Raw genomic sequence first — 18,274 nt, forward strand, 5'->3', positions numbered from 1 at the left:
TTTTACGACGTTCGTGGCGCTCTCTCCTTCCTCTCCGGTGACCTCCGGCGCGGCCGGGCGCGAGGTGGAGTCCTCTTCGATCCCGTGGTGCTCCGCGGCGCGGCTTCGTTCTCTTCCGGTCGCAGGCAGCCGGGGGGTAGAGGGAGGTCGCGGCGGGCACGGCGGGCAGCGGCTGGGCGGTGGCAGGTGAGGCGAGCGGCGTCCGGCCCGCGTTCCCGGGTCGGGGGCCGGAAGCCATCCGGCTGATTGCCCGCAGCCCGGCGGCCCGGCTCTAGCAGGAAGCGGCATTTGGTGCTCGGAGCCGTTGACATTGAGGCCGGACCGTGGGGGCTCCGAACTCAAGGCCTGGGGGGTCGCGGCCTATGTACGGCCCAGAAGCATCCTGCCTGGCTCCTCCTGCCCTGACCGCGGGCTGGCTTCGGGCTCTGACCTTGGAGTGTCCGCTAGCCGGGCCCACGGGGCAAGTCGTCTTGCTGGCCTTTCAGGAGCGGCCACGGGGCCTGCGTTGCAGCCTCTGCACTGAGCCGTCAAACGATGTTTGCGCGACCTTCTCGGGTGTAACGGGGCTCGGGTAGAGGCGACCCGCTTTCCCGCCTGGAAGGTGCCCAGAGTCCACCCACTCGTGGGCCAGGATGGAAACGAGACTGGAGCGAGTTCAGCTCTGACGTCATGCTTCTGTTTATTCTGCCCCTGTTGGGGTACTCTCTGAATGTGTTGGGGACCCTATTAGTCGCCAACTGCCCCCAGAAAGGTCCTCTTTTAAGGAGGGGTACGTAGGAGAGATGGGCCTGAATCAGGAAGGGTCCGGGTGAGACGTGGGTCACCCAGGTCACCGTGGTCGGCAGGGATTGGATTTGGACCAGGGCTGAATTTGCAGCCTTTCTCCCTTATTTCCCTTCTCTAAATACTTAGTGCAGGGGTCCCCAAACTACCGTATGCGGCCCCCTGAGGCCATTTATCCGGCCCCCGCCGCACACCCGGAAGGGGCACCTCTTTCATTGGTGGTCGGTGAGAGGAGCATAGTTCCCATTGAAATACTGGTCAGTTTGTTGATTTAAATTTACTTGTTCTCTATTTTAAATATTGTATTTGTTTCCATTTTGTTTTTTTACTTTAAGATATGTGTAGTGTGCATAGGGATTTGTTCATAGTTTTTTTATAGTCTGGCCCTCCAACGGTCTGAGGGACAGTGAACTGGCCCCCTGTGTAAAAAGTTTGGGGACCCCTGACTTAGTGGAATGTAGCACATGCCACAATTTAGAGCCAATCATGGCACCACAGTGCTTTACTGTTTCTTTTTCAGTCTCAGTAAAATTTTTCTTTTTTTTTTTTTTTTGCATTTTTCTGAAGCTGGAAACTGGAAGGCAGTCAGACTCCCGCATGCGCCCGACTGGGATCCACCCCGCATGCCCACCAGGGGGGGATGCTTTGCCCATCCGGGGTCGCTCTGTTGCATCCAGAGCCAGTCTAGCGCCTGAGGCAGAGGCCACAAAGCCATCCCCAGCGCCCGGGCCATCTTTGCTCCAATGGAGCCTTGGCTGCGGGAAGGGAAGAGAGAGACAGAGAGGAAGGAGAGGGGGAGGGGTGGAGAAGCAGATGGGTGCTTCTCCTTTGTGCCCTGGCCGGGAATCGAACCCCGGGACCTCTGCACGCCAGGCCGACGCTCTACCACTGAGCCAACCTGCCAGGTCCGCCTTCTTGGTTTTTAAGCAAACCAATTTTCTACTGCCTGAAGGATGTGTTTATTATAGTACTGGGTTTATAATAAAATTCCATAAAGAGGTGCTGACTACTAAGAAAATCCTTACCTTAGGTTGCTTTGTGAATTCAGAATCAATGAACAGATCGTATGTTGGGGAGAAGAAAACAAAAGAATTGCACTGACTTTGAAAATGCACTGGGGCAAAAAAAAAAAAAAATCATTCCTAATGGATGTTTTCCCGCATTCATACAGAAGGTGTACCTTTTTGTTTTTCAGAATGTTGACTACCAGAGTATTTAGCCTAATTGGCAAGAGAGCAATTTCCACCTCAGCGTGTGTACGAGCACATGGTAAGTTAAACTTTTTTATATTTTTAAATAGGCTGAGCTAATTTTATTTTGCTCTCACCATCATATGTAAGACCCTGTGCCGGAGTTTCAGACACAGATGGCTAAGATCTGATCCTGCTGTTGAGGGACTTGAGAGAGGTAAATATTTTAACAGGAGATACATAGCTCTAGATGAGGGATCGTCAACCTTTTTATACCTACCGCCCACTTTTGTATCTCTGTTAGTAGTAAAATTTTCTAACCGCCCACTGGTTCCACAGTAGTGGTGATTTATAAAGTAGGGAAGTAACTTTACTTTATAAAATTTATAAAGCAGAGTTACAGCAAGTTAAAGCATATAATAATTACTTACCAAGGGCTTTATGTCAGATTTTCACTGAATTTGGCAGAATAAATCTTTATAAAACAACTTACTATAGTTAAATATATCTTTTTATTTTTACTTGGGTTGCTCCGCTACCGCCCACCATGAAAGCTGGAACACCCTCTAGTGGGCAGTAGGGACCAGGTTGACTACCACTGCTCTAGATTGAAGATTATGAATTAATGAATGTTAGTCCTGGATCTTGGCTTATACTGATATTTTTCTCCCTTTTCCTTCCTCCCATTTTTTCCAAGTTAAAGTTCCACAACCCTTTCCAGAGTTCTTCTACATTATACCTCATTTCAATTATCTCCTCCCCTTCCAAGAAACTTCCAATCATTTACCTATAATACTATTTACATTATTGGGGCAATGAGAAGAGTTTAGGTTTCCTAACCTGAGCTGGGTTTAATCTCATTGTAGTTTGGATTAGGTACTTATGGTTAGGAATTTGTTTTCTTGCCTGAAATATATGTGAAGAATTTAGTTCAGTGCTTGGCATATAGCAAGTTTAGTTTTGTACTTATCAATCATGGTCTTTGTACCAGATACTGTTAGGCACTGAGAATAAAAATAAAATGAAATATGGAATCTTTCTACAAGAATGTTTGCAATCTGGAGAGGGACAGATACATGAAGGTGGTGTTTCAGTAACAGCCCTGGAGGAAAAGCATTTAGTCTGGCTTGGGGTGCAGGGGAGACTTCTGGAGGAGAGGCTTTCCTTTGCTAAAGGGAGGTTTAAGCTCACATTCAAGAGGAAAATGACATTCCAGGCAGAGGGAAAGTAAGCAAAAGGACAAAATGTGAATCAGCATGGCAAGGTGTGTTGCTGAGAGGTCAAATGCAAGGCTTGAGTGGTAGATGGTCTTAGAGAGCAAGGATTATGGATCCAGGGGCTTAATAACCAGTACGTCCATTAAATGAACTGCTTTATGTGTGAGTTTTTTCTTGAAATTGTGTTCTTTAATTGCTGATACTGTTGTTTTAAATTTCTCTGTATTCCTTATTGCCCAGGATAGCACTGTGGATACAGACTCTAAAACATCATTTTAGTAAGAGTATTGTTGAAATGTCTGTTATTTAAACTAGTAAAATAGTAAAATTCATTTCATTGTTTCATATGTACAAAAGAACATCTTCATTAAAAACTTAGAAAGTGGTCCTGGCCGGTTGGCTCAGTGGTAGAGTGTCGGCCTGGCATGCAGGAGTCCCGGGCTCAATTCCTGGCCAGGGCACACAGGAGAAGCGCCCATCTGCTTCTCCACCCCTCCCCCCCTTCTTCCTCTCTGTCTCTCTCTTCCCCTCCCGCAGCCGAGGCTCCATTGGAGCAAAGATGGCCCGGGCGCTGAGGATGGCTCTGTGGCCTCTGCCTCAGGTGCTAGAGTGGCTCTGGTTGCAACAGAGTGATGCCCCGGATGAGCAGAGCACCACCCCCTGTGGGCATGCCGGGTGGATCCTGGTCGGTCGGGCGCATGCGGGAGTCTGTCTGACTGCCTCCCCGTTTCCAACTTCAGAAAAATACAAAAACAAAACAAAAAAACTTAGAAAGTCACTTAGGACAAAAATCACATTTTGTTTCCATTTTGATTTGCTGATAGTTTTTTGTTTGTTTCATTTGTTTGAGGTATAATTCCAGTCAGGACAGACATCTCCATCACTCCCAAAATTTCCTCATGTTCCTTTGGTCATTCTGCTCTTTTGTAAGAAGCCAATTTCTATCTCTTTATAGTGGTATTGACCATGACTTACTCTTATGTATTGTTTTTGATGAGGAAATAAGATGAAATCAGTCCCTTCTTGAAACCCTGCAGTGCCTTCTGTTGCCTAAAGATCTGAATCTGGTCTTTCTGATCTTAACACATTATATTCAGCCAAACAGCCCAAGCAGCTTTCCCTATTTGCTCAAGGTCCCAGCCTCCAGTGGGGCAGTATTTTGTTCCTCATATACATCAGGCTGGTCCCTCCTTTCTCAGCTTCTGAGTTGTGGATGGTGCCTCTGTAATCATCTCCCTGGATGCAAATGTTATTTTCAGAATAGCCTTTCCTGACCACCTGTTCCATCCTACATCACCTTGCTTTGTTTTTCCTTAGAGCACTGATAGACTGTGGGCTTGTGTATGTGTTTGAATGTTGTCTGTCTCTGCTTTTTTTTTTTTTTTACAGAGACGGAGAGAGAGAGAGAGAGAGGGATAGATAGGGACAGATAGACAGGAATGGAGAGAGATGAGAAGCATCAATCATTAGTTTTTCATTGCGACACCTTAGTTGTTCATTGATTCTTTGTCATATGTGCCTTGACTGTGGGGCTATAGCAGACCGAGTAACCCCTTGCTCGAGCCTGTGACCTTGAGTCTAAGCTGGTGAGCTTTGCTCAAACCAGATGAGCTGGCACTCAAGCTGGCGACCTCGGGGTCTCAAACCTGCGTCCTCCGCATCGCAGTCCGATGATCTATCCACTGCACCACCACCTGGTCAGGCTGTCTCTGCCTCTTGAGTGCAAGGTTTTTGAGTCTAGGGACCTTGCCTGTCTTATTCATTGCTGCATTTCTAGCACACAGTAGGCAGATAGAGAAAACTACAGTCTATTAGATAAGTCTTATCCTTTAATTTTTAACTCTAAATGTATAAGTAATACACTGCTCACAAAAATTAGGGAATATTTCAAAATGAATATGAAGTGATAACATAGCCCCTAATTTTTGTGAGCAGTGTACATGCATACATGAACTGATTGTTCACATAAAGTAGTAACAATATAGTGTGCTGTTGGTAGCCACCGTTGTCCGTTTGAGTGTTTGTTCATTGACACATATGATTGCGAGGGGAGCACAGGTTCACCAGATTTTTTTTCAGCAGAGGCTCAGCCAACAAACAGTCTATCCAGGCTGAGAATAGAAATGTCAAAATATTCACTAGAATGTAAAATTTTCACTTTTTCTCTGTTTTTTAAAAGGAATGTTTGGCACGTTAACCTTTGTTCTCCACCCCTCTCCATTTGCTGGGGGACCAGGCCCCGAGTGCTGAAGAACCTCTAGCAGCTCTGAGAGCACTGACTAGCCATCCTTGTTTTAGAAAATGCAGCCTTATGCTTAAGAGTGCTCCAGGGTTATGAGCATTTACAGTCATGCCTGTTTAAGGACTGGGATACATTCTGGCAAAAGTATCATTAGGCAGTTTCACAAACCTAGATGGTGTAGCCTGCTACACACTGAGGCTACGTGGTATAGCCTATTGCTCCTGACAAGCCTGTGCAGCATGTCACTGCACAAAACAACGAGATTAAGTCAAGCACAAAAGAAAATGATGTGATTAAGAGAGCAGTGAACATGAGATGTATGAGGCTTCTGCCAGTATAACATGGCATACTTTTTTACAGAAAACTTCTATAAGTTGGAAGAGTATACTCTATTGATAAAAAGTATAGTATAGTAAATAGATCAACGAGTAACAGTCACTTATCAAATATTACATGTACTGTACATGTATTTGTGCTATAGTGAGTAATTGTTATGTAACATGTTGCTCTACATTACACAGGCTATGACATCACTAGGCGTATTTTTAATAATTCACATGTAAGCTGAGTGCTAATGTACAACCATTATTTTTAGTTCATTCCTCATTTTAGTCATAAAATTGGAAAGTAATTCTAGCCATTTTTATACCAGAATTTTTTGAGTTAAGTTTGAGTATAAATATATAAGTGGTAGTTATTTGCATGGGAAAGATAATTATCCAGAGAAATTATACTACTTTGCTTTAGTTTGAATGTTTTACTTTACTATTTTTAACATGATTTGGGAGTTTTTAACCATTGGAACTAAGCTAATGGAAGAAAAGCATTTTTGCAAGACTTCATACCTCTAGACCAATTTGGAACATGAACTTTTCTTGCAGATATTGGGTACAATTGAAAAACCAGATTTAAGCAGTGGGAAAACCCTAAATAAAAATTGAAATATCCCTTTCTTTTCTGCTGTCTGAACCTTTTTCTTTACTTGGGTAATACATGGGTCCATGCTCATTTTAAGGAACTAAAATTTCTACTTATTTGAACAGAAATCCCTATTTCATTCTTTCCTCTTCCCTGATAACAAATTGAGTTTATTCTGGCAGTTTTTTGTCTTTAGTGACATATACATGTGAGTGTGTATACATGATTTACGTATGTACATACATATGTACATTTATTTATTTCAGTGAGAGAGACAGACAGGGACAGACAGCAAGGGAGAGAGACGAGAAGCATCAACTCATGGTTGTGGCACTTCAGTTGTTCATTGATTGCTTTCAGCTGAGCCAGCAACCTTGGGCTCAAGCCAGCGACCTTTGGGCTCAAGCCAGCGACCATGGGGTTATGTCTATGATCCCACGCTCAAGGTGGCAATCCTGAACTTAAGCTGATGAGCCTGCACTCAAGTTGAATGAGCTGTGCTCAAGCCTCAGGGTGTTGAACCTGGGTCCTCAGCATCCCAGGCTGATGCTCTATCTACTGCACCACTGCCTGGTCAGGCATGATTTACATTTTTAAAAAGAAAAACAAAACAACCCTAATATTCTACACTTGGTGAGTACACAATTGATTTTCCATTTTGAACACATGAATCTTCTTTCTACTCTTTAAGTTGTTTGCTGCCATACATATATCCCCCCCTGATTCCCTTTCTCTGTTTTTTCTTTTTCAGAATACTCATTTCCTAATATGCTCTGTAATTTATATGTTTGTTACACTTATTTGCTTTCCACTTTTAGCATGTAGTCATCAGTAAGTAGGAATCTTTGCTTTGTTCACTGATGATTTCAGCTGTCTAGAACCGTACTTAGCACATAGTACGTGTTCAGTAAACATGTAGAACAGATGAGTGAGTGGCTCCATGATACATTCTTCTAAGGAGTTAGCTAACTCCATCAACTATTGGACACAGGATTTTTTTTAATATAAACAATGCTTTAGTAACCATATTTTCATATGCCTTTGTTGCTCAACTTTGAGCACTTAATTTTTTTTTTTATGAGTTTTTTTTTTTTTTTTTTTTCATTTTTCTGAAGCTGGAAACAGGGAGAGACAGTCTGACAGACTCCCGCATGCTCCCGACCGGGATCCACCCGGCACGCCCACCAGGGGGTGACGCTCTGCCCACCAGGGGGCGATGTTCTGCCCATCCTGGGCGTCGCCATGTTGCGACCAGAGCCACTCTAGCGCCTGAGGCAGAGGCCACAGAGCCATCCCCAGCGCCCGGGCCATTTTTGCTCCAATCGAGCCTTGGCTGCGGGAGGGGAAGAGAGAGACAGAGAGGAAAGCGCGGCGGAGGGGTGGAGAAGCAAATGGGCGCTTCTCCTGTGTGCCCTGGCCGGGAATCGAACCCGGGTCCTCCACACGCTAGGCCGACGCTCTACCGCTGAGCCAACCGGCCAGGGCTTTATGAGTTTTTTATTGTTTTTGTTTTTTCTCATTAGTTTGAGTCACTTGCAGAATGGCCTTCATTTAGTTCAGTCCCTGTCCAGGGCAGGGAACCCTGCAAACCTTGTCTGATCTCTGTGAATACTGTTAGTTGTAAGAAGTGCTGCCTCTGTGAGCAGTTGCTCCTGGTAGGTTTCTGTTCTGCTGTGATGAGAACTACTGTAAATTGCTACTTACCATCCTCATTCTGCGATGTGGATCATGCAGGACAAGCCTGCGCCCTGGTCCATATGGTAGTCCTTCAGCCGTTTGAAACAGTGGCTACAGCCCACTGGGGTGACAGGTTTTCAGGGTATGTGTACATGTGCTTATTCCAGATTTTAGAAGTACCACGTGTTTCTAACTCTGAACCTGTGTGAATTGTCAAATATTTATACTCATTTTGTTTTTTAGGGAGTGTTGTGAAGAGTGAAGATTATGCTCTCCCAAGTTATGTTGATCGACGTGACTATCCCTTGCCTGATGTGGCCCATGTCAAGAACCTTTCTGCCAGCCAGAAAGCCTTGAAAGAGAAGGAGAAGAACCCCTGGAGCAGTCTGTCAGTTGATGAGAAAGTTGAATGTGGGTATTGAAGGGGGGAAGTAAGGCACACGTGTGAGAGAATTCTTCCTTTAAGCACTGGGTTGCTGCCCAGAGACCAGCATGCACCCGGGGCTCGGTGTGATGTGTTTCTGGGGGGCTGCTCCGGGCCCAGTGTCTGCTCTGCTGGCTGGACCTCTGCCCAGGCTCCTTGTGCATACGGGCTCTGGCCCCTAGGGAGAAGCATGAGCGTGGGTGCAGAGCAGCTGAGTGCGTAGTGTGTGGAGCACCGTCTCAGTGCCTCTGCTGGGTGGGACTAGCTTTACTGTAAATTATTAATGGAAGGTCAGCAAAACAGGTAGGAAAGGGGAATGAAAACAGTGCAATTAAGTTGACCCTTATATTGTAATTTTTAGAAGAATTTTAGTTTTGTTTTTTTTTTCCATTGATTTGAGAGAGAGAGAGAAGGAGGAAGGGAGAGAGAAAGAGAGTGAAGCCTCAACTTGTTCCATTTAGTTGTGCACTCGTTGATTGCTTCTCATAATGCCCTGACTGGGGATCCAGCCTGTGACCTCAGAACGCTGGAAGGATACTCTATCCAATAAGCCATCTGGTCAGGGCCTCAGTTTTTAAAATTTCTTAAATTTTTTTTTTAACCCAGAGCGGACTCCATGCATTTTCTTCCTCCTTCACCCGTTATGTGCATGTGTGAGAGCTTGTGGGTGCACTTGCCTGAGCGTATTACAGCCTTGGGCCTCTGTTGGGTTCCTCAGCTTCATGTTGATCCCTTGCTGTGTTGCGGGGAGAAATGGTGGAGCACTGTGGACGAGGGAGTGGTTGGCCCCTGTAGCTCCTCAGCCTGCGAATGGCTATTCTTTCTGCTCCTAGTGTATCGCATTAAGTTCAACGAGAGCTTTGCTGAAATGAACAGGAGCACGAATGAGTGGAAGACAATTGTGGGCACTGCCATGTTCTTCATCGGTTTCACTGCTCTCATTCTCATCTGGGAGAAGCACTATGGTGAGTAGAGAGGGGAGAAGGGACTGTGTGCCTGCAGTGGTTCAGGTGAAAAGCCCCAGCAGCACAAGACCTGGAGGTAGCCAGCTCAGCTTAGTCGCTCAGTGCCCACGATTGGGCTGGGGGTGGGGAGGCCTTCACACAAGATGGAGAGACTTTGTGTGATCAGGTTTGTGAAACTGACTTGTGTGAACTGAAGTTGTATAAGCCAGAGTCTTTCATGGCAGGCCATTCCTGTTTGGTAGTGAATTACTCACCTAGCTTGTACAGCACACCCCATTTTCTGTAGATTCTTACCTCTTACCAGTTAGTTATCAGAGGATGCTATAGTGAAGGTTCAGTCAGAGAACAAAATGTTACTCATTGAAGGGCTGTTTAGAGATTGCATCTCAATAACTACAATTCCGGGTCTTAAGACCTAGCAGTGTCTGCATAGTGTTGGAGTTGCCTGCTCATTCCAGTGCTGCTTCTCCTGGGTTCTTTCTGTTCCGGCAGAGTGGGTGCTTTCCCAGTCTGAGTAGGTAGATCCTGTACTCACGGTTTGACTGTCGACATGGGAGACAGCCCATCTCTTTGGTCTTCTCCCAAGACACCTTTGGTTTTTTTGCTCTTTGCTACCTTTGCTATTATCTATGTCCTGTAGAGAAGACATTCTGATTTTAGCTTAAGTATTTAATTGTGAATTTACAAAGGAATAATTTGAAACTATCACGAGTTGTCAGTGCCCAGAATTCAAAACCAGTGCATTTGCACGGGCATTGGTGTTGAGAGGCAGATGATGCCACTGACCTGCTTGCCTGTGGGTTGTGACAGACCTAACCCATATAGGGCATTGCCTCAGAAACAGTCGAGACAGTGTTGCCTCATGAAGTTGTTTTGGACTGTAGTGTATGGTCCCATCCCGCACACCTTTGAAGAGGAGTGGGTGGCCAAGCAGACCAAGCGGATGCTCGACATGAAGGTCAGCCCGATCCAGGGCTTCGCTGCCAAGTGGGACTACGACAAGAACGAGTGGAAGAAGTAAGAGCCCGCCATTCACGTATCTGAACCTCACCTTTCATTTCCTTGCAGTTCAGCATATGTACTGGAAACTGTTAATGTTGCAGTCCCAATGCTAATAAAGGAGCAGTTTATGTGAAATCCTTGTGGTCAATTCCTTGATGATAACTAAATGATAGTGTGTTATTTGTAACAGTAGGTTTCTCCCAAGTGTCTGAAGTAAATATATTTTGGGTATAAACGAAATGGCAAAAAAAAAAATGTATACGAGGACATGATTTGAAAACTAAAAATATAGTCCTCTGATGTAGGATGTTTTAATTAGGTTTATGAAGAGATATTTTGAATAAAATTCCTTTATAGTAGCCAGATTGACAGAAGTCACCGTGGCCACTTTTCTTCTGGGACTGGCCCTCCTCACCCTTGTAATTGTCAAGCTGGTTGGAGTGGGTAGGCCATGGGCCTGGGAAGGGCAGGAGGTCCCAATGTAAGATTATGTTAGATTCATTTCCCTTGGCTTGCTATTGTTTGCTCAGTTCCCTGCCTACTCACAGCCTCTTATCCAAACAGCTACAACAAAGCCAATTCCAGGTAAGGTGGTGATTTAAGGAGTGTTATCCTGGCCCTTGGCAAGCTTCCTGGAGGGTTCACATTCCACTGTCCTGTCCTGCTCTGTTCTAATCCCAGGTCCCTTTGCTGGTCCCTGGAGACCCTGTATGGAGAAGCAGAATAAATCCTGGAATACAAGTTACATGGAGAGCTGCAAAGGAACTGCTCTGGTACAAAGGCATCTCACAGCAGTATTGATGTGGGAATGAGGCAAGGTGGGAGGTGGCCCTGCAGAAGCCCAGCTTTAGGTTAGAAGGCAGCTTTGCCCCTAGAGCTTGATTAAGGGGGTGTCACAGGAGGAGGGCCTTAGGTAGTTATACCACTTTAAAGTTAAGAGAAGGTGAAATGCCTGTGACTACAGTGTCTTCTGGCTGCTTTAGAAATGCCCTTGGTCCCATGTTCCCAAAGGGCCAGCTGACTTTTCTGGGAGGCTCTTCCTGCCTGATGAGGAAGAGCAAATGTCTGGGAGTATGGGAGTCTGGTTGTGAGGTGACTTTGGCTACAAAGCTCAGGCCTCCCACTGAATGATGCCATTTTCAGCTCCTTCCCAGAGTGGGCTTTTGTGGGGCTGAAGTGCCTGATCTGCCCAAGGTCACCTCTGACCCATCCCCTGGCTCTTAAATGACTATTGGTGGTATACTTACCCTGGGCTAGACGCTCCAGCATTACATCTCACTCAGAACCACATCTAGAGAAGGGAATATTGATCTGGGTTGCATGTTGGAATGGAACGGGTTTGAGGCAGAGGGCTCTTCCTGAGTGGAAGTGGGTAGGTGGTGTAGATGGTGTTTGAAGGTTTCTCTGAGCCCCAAACTGCTTCAACTTTGAAATAGCTCCAAATGGAGGCTCCCTGAGCATGGGACTTTCCATGGGGTAATCAGGCTCTTCTTACCTCATAGGAACCTGCGCTCTTGAACTTAAGATTGCCACTTGTACATCAGTTTCAGATTCCAAAATGTGACTTCTGTCATTCTTTTCCATTCTTCTTGTCCTTGAATTTAGGTCTTTAAAAAAACCCCTTTAATGCCATTTTAGTGGGTATTTGGGAGCAAGCTAGATTCAATACACCATCCTTAAGTAGGGAATCTACTTGATCATTTATTGATTATCTACATATCATGGGGATATAATGGTGAACATGGCCCTTGGGGCCCTCAGCCTCATGGAAGACAAGTAAAACTGGATAAAAATGAGAAGATTTCATAGTTCTCCTTGGGGCTAAGTGGGAGGGTGTTGGGATGGGCGTGGGAACAATTTGAGCTTGGTTAGGGGAGGCCTCACTGAGGAAATATGCATGTGAGCTGAGATTTGAATGAGAAGAAGCCACTCATGCCAAAATTCAAGTGATGGTGTGGCAGATGGAGACAGTTCCCAACTGGAAGGATGCAAACAAAGTCCCTAAGGCAGCACAGAGCTTGTTCAAGGAATTCAGAGACCTCCGTGGGGCCTGTTCTGGAGCCAGTACTGAGAGTGGAAGGATGTGGGCTGAGGGCAGTGGTGGGATTCTAATAATTTAACATCCAGTTCTCTGCCCTAAGTATAAAAAAATGATATACTTAAAGGTAGTTTATTATTTCATGCATTTAATACTTAAGTACAATAATAGAGGTACACAAAACTAGATTATAAGAAAGTTTTAAAATATTAATTAAAATATTAAATAATACCTGACAAAAAACAATAAAAATATTATTTAAGATATTTTCATATTGCTGCTTGAATGGTGCCCTCATTTGCAATCTTTTTCACCTATGAATGGAATGACCATTACTACAGGCACTTAGAAAACACTGTTGCCAGATGAATGTTAAAAAAGAGTAAGGAATGTAAATTTGTGATTTCCACCAGCCCACCTTGGAATCCTGAGGACAAGTGCCATTTTAAAAACCGGTTCGCTGAACTCAACAAAAAATTAGGTATTGGTTCTGCTGAACCAGTGCGAACTGGCTGAACCCCACCACTGGGTAAGGGTGGAAAGCGCAGATTCCTGACCATGGGACCTCACAAGCCACAGGAATGCGGGTGGGTGGAGCCCTTTTGGGGGGGGGCAGTGCATGCTCATTTAGCCCCTAGACTGCTCCCTCTCAGGGTGTTCAGGGGGAATCTGGCATAAAGTTTGGGCAGGCCTTTGAGAAATACCAAGAAGACCATTGGAGTAGCCCTGGCTTAGCTTCCTGGAGGTCAAAAGGGTCCTTGTGACCCTGGGAGTGGGCCTTGAGTAGGGATTCCTCAGAGCGGGAGTCCCTGACCACCCCAGGGATGTTAAAATGCACTCTTCATTTTTCCTATACCTTAATTTTTCCTCTCAGTGCTTACCTTGTTACCAGCTGGCAACTTTGCCCTATAGAATTGAAGAATTGCTTATGAAGGGACAGATAATAGCAGACTCATGAAATGCAACCCTAGAAGCCAGAGGCCATGGAACAACATAGAGAATGATATAAACAGCTAAACTATTAACCAAGAACAGGGAAAAAGATATTTACAGATGAAGATTAAGAACATTTGTTATTAACAGGACTTTGCTAAGAGAAGTGCTGAAGGACATACAGTTCAGGAAGAAGAAAATTGAACTCAGAAGGGAAGAATGAGATGTAAGGAAGAGTGAGCAAGGGAATTGGAAACCATGCAGGCAAACCCTCTGAATCACAATACAATACAATAGTAAAGATGAAGGTCAATATGGTGGGGGGTGGATTCTGGGAATATGAAGGCTGTGGTGGCACACTTTGTGAATTTTTGTGAACCCCCAAATAAAAACGAACTAGAGTTACCTGACTGGTGGTGGCAGAGTGGTTAGAGCATCGACTTGGGACTCTGAGGTCCCAGGTTCAAAATCCCAAGGTCGCTGGCTTGAGTGTGGGATCATTGACGTGATCCCATGGTTACTGGCTTTAGCCCAAAGGTCGCTGACTTGAGCAAGGGGTCACTGGGTGTTTGGAGCCTGCTGGTCAAGGCATGTATGAGAAGCAATCAATGAACAACTAAAGTGCCGCAACTACGAGTTGATGCTTCTCATCTCTCTCCCTTCCTGTCTGTCTGTCTGTCTGTGTCTGTCTTTCTGTCTGTCTCTCAAAAGAAACATAACAAAACAAAGCAAAAACCATGAACTAGATTGCAAAACCAAAACCCCTATTGAGAGTATCAGTTAGAAAATTAGGTGAGAAGATACTCCTATGACCCACCCTTCTATGACTCCTAATGGATGGGGACAAATCAGTCATGGCCACAAGCGTGTACACTAGCTGTGTGTCAGTGCGAGAGGAAGCAGAGGGAAGCAGGAGTCAGCTGACCGAGCTGGGACTAAGACCTCATGGCTGCCACGGTTTTCAGTGGGAAGAAAGCACAGCACAAACATCTGATGAAGCCGGAGGGGTTGCCAATCCAACAGCAGGCAAAGGCTGGGGGACCCTTGCGAAGGTCCAAAGGGCCCAGAGCACATTTAGACTTAACATCGACCCTCCTGGGCTGAGCTCTGTGATGAGCCCACACTGAAGAACCACACCTCCTTCTACAAGTTCAGGAAAGAGAATGTGAGCTTCCATGAGGATACTCACTGTAGTGGATTATCACCCATCCAACATATTGAAATCTTTGGTTTATGAGACATGCAAAGAAACAGAAAAATGTGAGCAATACTCAGGAATGAAAGCAGTCAACAGAAATTGTGATGGTTGGCCAGGCTCTCCCCATGCCACCTTGGTTGTTCAGTGGGTCCATGGATGAAGCTGCCATGGTGGCAGGGATGGAGGTTATGCATGAGCCCCACAATATGGACTGCCTTTCCCAAAAGCTGACCTGACAGCCACTGATGTCAAGTGCCTAATCTGCAAACAGCTGAGATCAATGCTGAGTCCCAGCATGGTACCATACAGGCTTGTTCATGTGGCAGGGGGTTTATACTGATGGACCTCACTGGTTTGACTACATATCCCTTCACCTAGAAGCATCTGGCTTAATTGAAGGGCCCTTCTGAAAACTCTGTGGTCGGCAGTTGGGCAATAATGCTTTCAAGAGATGGGATTCTGGCCCTGGCTGATTGCCTCAGTGATAGAGTGTTGGCCTGGCCTGTGGATGTCCCAGGTTCAGTCCTGGTCAGGGCATACAATTGGAGCAAGTTGGTCCCAGGCACTGAGGATGGCTCCATGGCCTCTGCCTCAGGCGCTAAGAAGAGCTTGGTTGCTGAGCAATGGAGCAACACCCCGGATGGGCAAGAGCATTGCCCCTTAGTGAGCTAGCCGGGTGGATCCCAGTCGAGGAGCATGGGGTGGTCTGTCTCTGCCTCTCCACCACTCACTGAAAAATAAAAAAAAAATAGATGGGATTCTATCTTATAGGATGCAGTATGTACTTTTAAAATTTATCTATCTATCTATCTATCTATCTATCTATCTATCTATCTATTTTTTTTATTTTTATTTTTTTTGTATTTTTCTGAAGCTGGAAATGGGGAGAGACAGTCAGACAGACTCCCACAAGCGCCCGACTGGGATCCACCCGGCACGCCCACCAGGGGCGATGCTCTGCCCACCAGGGGGCGATGCTCTGCCCCTCCGGGGCATCGCTCTGCTGCGACCAGAGCCACTCTAGCGCCTGGGGCAGAGGCCAAGGAGCCATCCCCAGCGCCCGGGCCATCTTTGCTCCAATGGAGCCTTGGCTGCAGGAGGGGAAGAGAGACAGAGAGGAAGGAGGGGGGGGGGTGGAGAAGCAAATGGGTGCTTCTCCTATGTGCCCTGGCCGGGAATCGAACCTGGGTTCCCTGCACGCCAGGCCGATGCTCTACCGCTGAGCCAACTGGCCAGGGCTATCTATTTATTTTTTAAGTGAGAGGAAGGGAGATAGACTTCCACATACACCTTGACTGGGGTCCACCCAGCAACCCCCTCCTGGGGCAAATGCTCAAATCAACCAAGCTGTCCTCAGCACCCAGGTCTGACCCTTGAACCAGTCTACCACCAGCTGCCAGAGAGGGGAAGAGGGAGAGAAGGTGAGTGAGGGAGGGAGAGTAAAGCAGATGCATGCCCTGACCGAGGATCAAACTGGAATGTTTGGATGATGGGCCGATGCTCTATCCACTGAGCAAAACGGCCAGGGAAGTATATGCTTTCTTTCTTTCTTTTCTTTTTCTGTGACAGAGACAGAGAAACAGAGAGAGGGACAGATAGGGACAGACAGACAGGAAGGGAGAGAGATGAGAAACATCAATTCTTTGTTGTGGCATCTTAGTTGTTCATTGACTGCTTTCTCATATGTCCCTTGATTGGGGGGCTACAGCAGAGCAAGTGACCTCTTGCTCAAGCCAGCAACCTTTGGGCTCAAGCCAGCGACCATGGGGTCATGTCTATGATCTCACACTCAAGCTGGCGACTCCATGCTCAAGCTGAATGAGTCCGTGCTCAAGTTGGCAACTTGAGGTTTCAAACCTGGGTCCTCGGCCCTGGCCAGTTGGCTCAGTTGTAGAGCATCGGCCTGGCGTGCCGGAGTCCCGGGTTCGATTCCTGGCCAGGGCACACAGGAGAGGCGCCCATCTGCTTCTCCACCCCTCCCCCTCTCCTTCCTCTCTGTCTCTCTCTTCCCCTCCTGCAGCCAAGGCTCCATTGGAGCAAAGTTGGCCCGGGCGCTGAGGATGGCTCTATGGCAGGGGTCCCCAAACTTTTTTCACAGGGGGCCAGTTCACTGTCCCTCAGACCGTTGGAGGGCCAGACTATAAAAAAAAACTATGAACAAATCCCTATGCACACTGCACATATCTTATTTTAAAGTAAAAAAACAAAATGGGAACAAATACAATATTTAAAATAAAGAACAAGTAAATTTAAATCAACAAACTGACCAGTATTTCAATGGGAACTATGCTCCTCTTGCTGACCACCAATGAAAGAGGTGCCCCTTCCGGAAGTGCGGTGGGGGCCGGATAAATGGCCTCAGGGGGCCGCATGCGGCCCGCGGGCCGTAGTTTGGGGACCCCTGCTCTATGGCCTCTGCCTCAGGTGCTAGAATGGCTCTGGTTGCAACAGAGCAACGCCCCAGATGGGCAGAGCATTGCCCCCTGGTGGGTGTGCCAGGTGGATCCCGGTCAGGTGCATGCGGGAGTCTGTCTGACTGCCTCCCTGTTTCCAACTTCAGAAAAATACAAAAAACAAAAACCAAACAAAAAACAAACCTGTGTCCTAGTTTGATGATCTATCTACTGCACCACTGCCTGGTCAGGTATATATGCTTTTTTATATCAGTTTTTTTAAATTGTAGAATATACATGACATAAAATTTACAATTTTAGCCATTTTAAGTATACTGCTCAGTGGGATTCAGTACATTCACACTGTTGTACAACCATCATCACTATCCATCTCCAGAATTTCCTCATTATCCCAAACTGAAACTCTACCGATTTAGCAACAACTTTCCATTTCCCTCTTCCCCTAGCTACTGTTCTACTCCCTGTGTCTGTGAATTTGATTACCTCACATACCCCATATAAGTGTAATAATACCATATGTGACCTTTTGGGTACGATTTACTTTACTCAGCATAATGACTTTAAGGTTTGTTCATATTGTAGCAAGTGTCAGAATCTTCTTTTTTAAGGCTGAATATTATTTCATTGTATGTATATACCCTATTTTGTGTATTCATTCATCCACTGATGGACATTTGGGTTGCTTCCACCTTTTGGCTATTATGAATAATGTTGCTTGCCATAAACATGGTTATACAAATGTCTATTTGAGTTTCAATTTTCAGTTCTTTTAGGGATACAAGTAGAAGTGAAAGAAGCAACGAAGTAGGTAGCAATGCCTTAATGGTCTGCACATTGTGAAGCCCAAGGGCCTCTTCTATTTTTGTCAAGGAGAGCGCTAACTTTCCTTCCATATAAAAGTATGCTTAAAAAAATTAAATGTATTGGGGTAACATTGATTAATACATCATGTGGGTTTCAGGTGTACGAGTCTATAATGTGTCATCTGCATATTGCACTGTTTGCTCACTACCCAAAGTCTAGTCTCCTTTTGTCACTATTTATTACCCCCTGTACCCCCCTTCCCAGCCGGGCAACCATACTGTTGTCTATGTCTATGAGTTTGTTCATTCTTTGCTCTCTCTTTTTTATCCTCCATATGAGTGAAATCATGTGGCTCTTGTCCTTTTCCATCTGACTTATTTCACTCTCAAGATCCATCCATGTTGTTGCAAATGTTTATGTTTCATCATTCTTATGACTGAATTGTATTCCATTGTATATATGTACCACA

At 45.7% G+C, this 18,274-nt stretch overlaps 1 protein-coding gene and 1 non-coding gene across 2 annotated transcripts; one reads left to right on the forward strand and one right to left on the reverse strand.

Moving 5' to 3' along the window:
* Positions 1–51: 51 nt before the first annotated feature.
* COX4I1 (cytochrome c oxidase subunit 4I1) lies at positions 52–10,553 on the forward strand. Its single transcript, XM_066242513.1, has 5 exons — positions 52–186; positions 1,979–2,052; positions 8,271–8,438; positions 9,285–9,416; positions 10,301–10,553. Exons 2-5 carry the CDS (start codon positions 1,980–1,982, stop codon positions 10,435–10,437), a joined length of 510 nt encoding a protein of 169 aa, XP_066098610.1. The 5' UTR covers positions 52–186; position 1,979; the 3' UTR covers positions 10,438–10,553.
* A 7,227-nt stretch (positions 10,554–17,780) lies between these two features.
* Positions 17,781–17,901, reverse strand: LOC136313833 (U6atac minor spliceosomal RNA). The gene has a single exon (XR_010727258.1). It is a non-coding gene; the product is annotated as a U6atac minor spliceosomal RNA (small nuclear RNA).
* Between the last annotated feature and the right edge of the window lie 373 nt (positions 17,902–18,274).

The sequence above is a fragment of the Saccopteryx bilineata genome, chromosome 9 (assembly GCF_036850765.1).
Source record: "Saccopteryx bilineata isolate mSacBil1 chromosome 9, mSacBil1_pri_phased_curated, whole genome shotgun sequence".
Taxonomy (NCBI): domain Eukaryota; kingdom Metazoa; phylum Chordata; class Mammalia; order Chiroptera; family Emballonuridae; genus Saccopteryx; species Saccopteryx bilineata.

Coding starts and splice junctions, on each gene's coding strand:
- COX4I1 (XM_066242513.1), top strand. CDS start 1,980: ATGTTGACTACCAGAGTATTTAGCCTAATTGGCAAGAGAGCAATTTCC. Junction 8,439..9,284: donor AGTTGATGAGAAAGTTGAAT/GTGGGTATTGAA, acceptor TTCTGCTCCTAG/TGTATCGCATTAAGTTCAAC. Junction 9,417..10,300: donor CATCTGGGAGAAGCACTATG/GTGAGTAGAGAG, acceptor TTTGGACTGTAG/TGTATGGTCCCATCCCGCAC.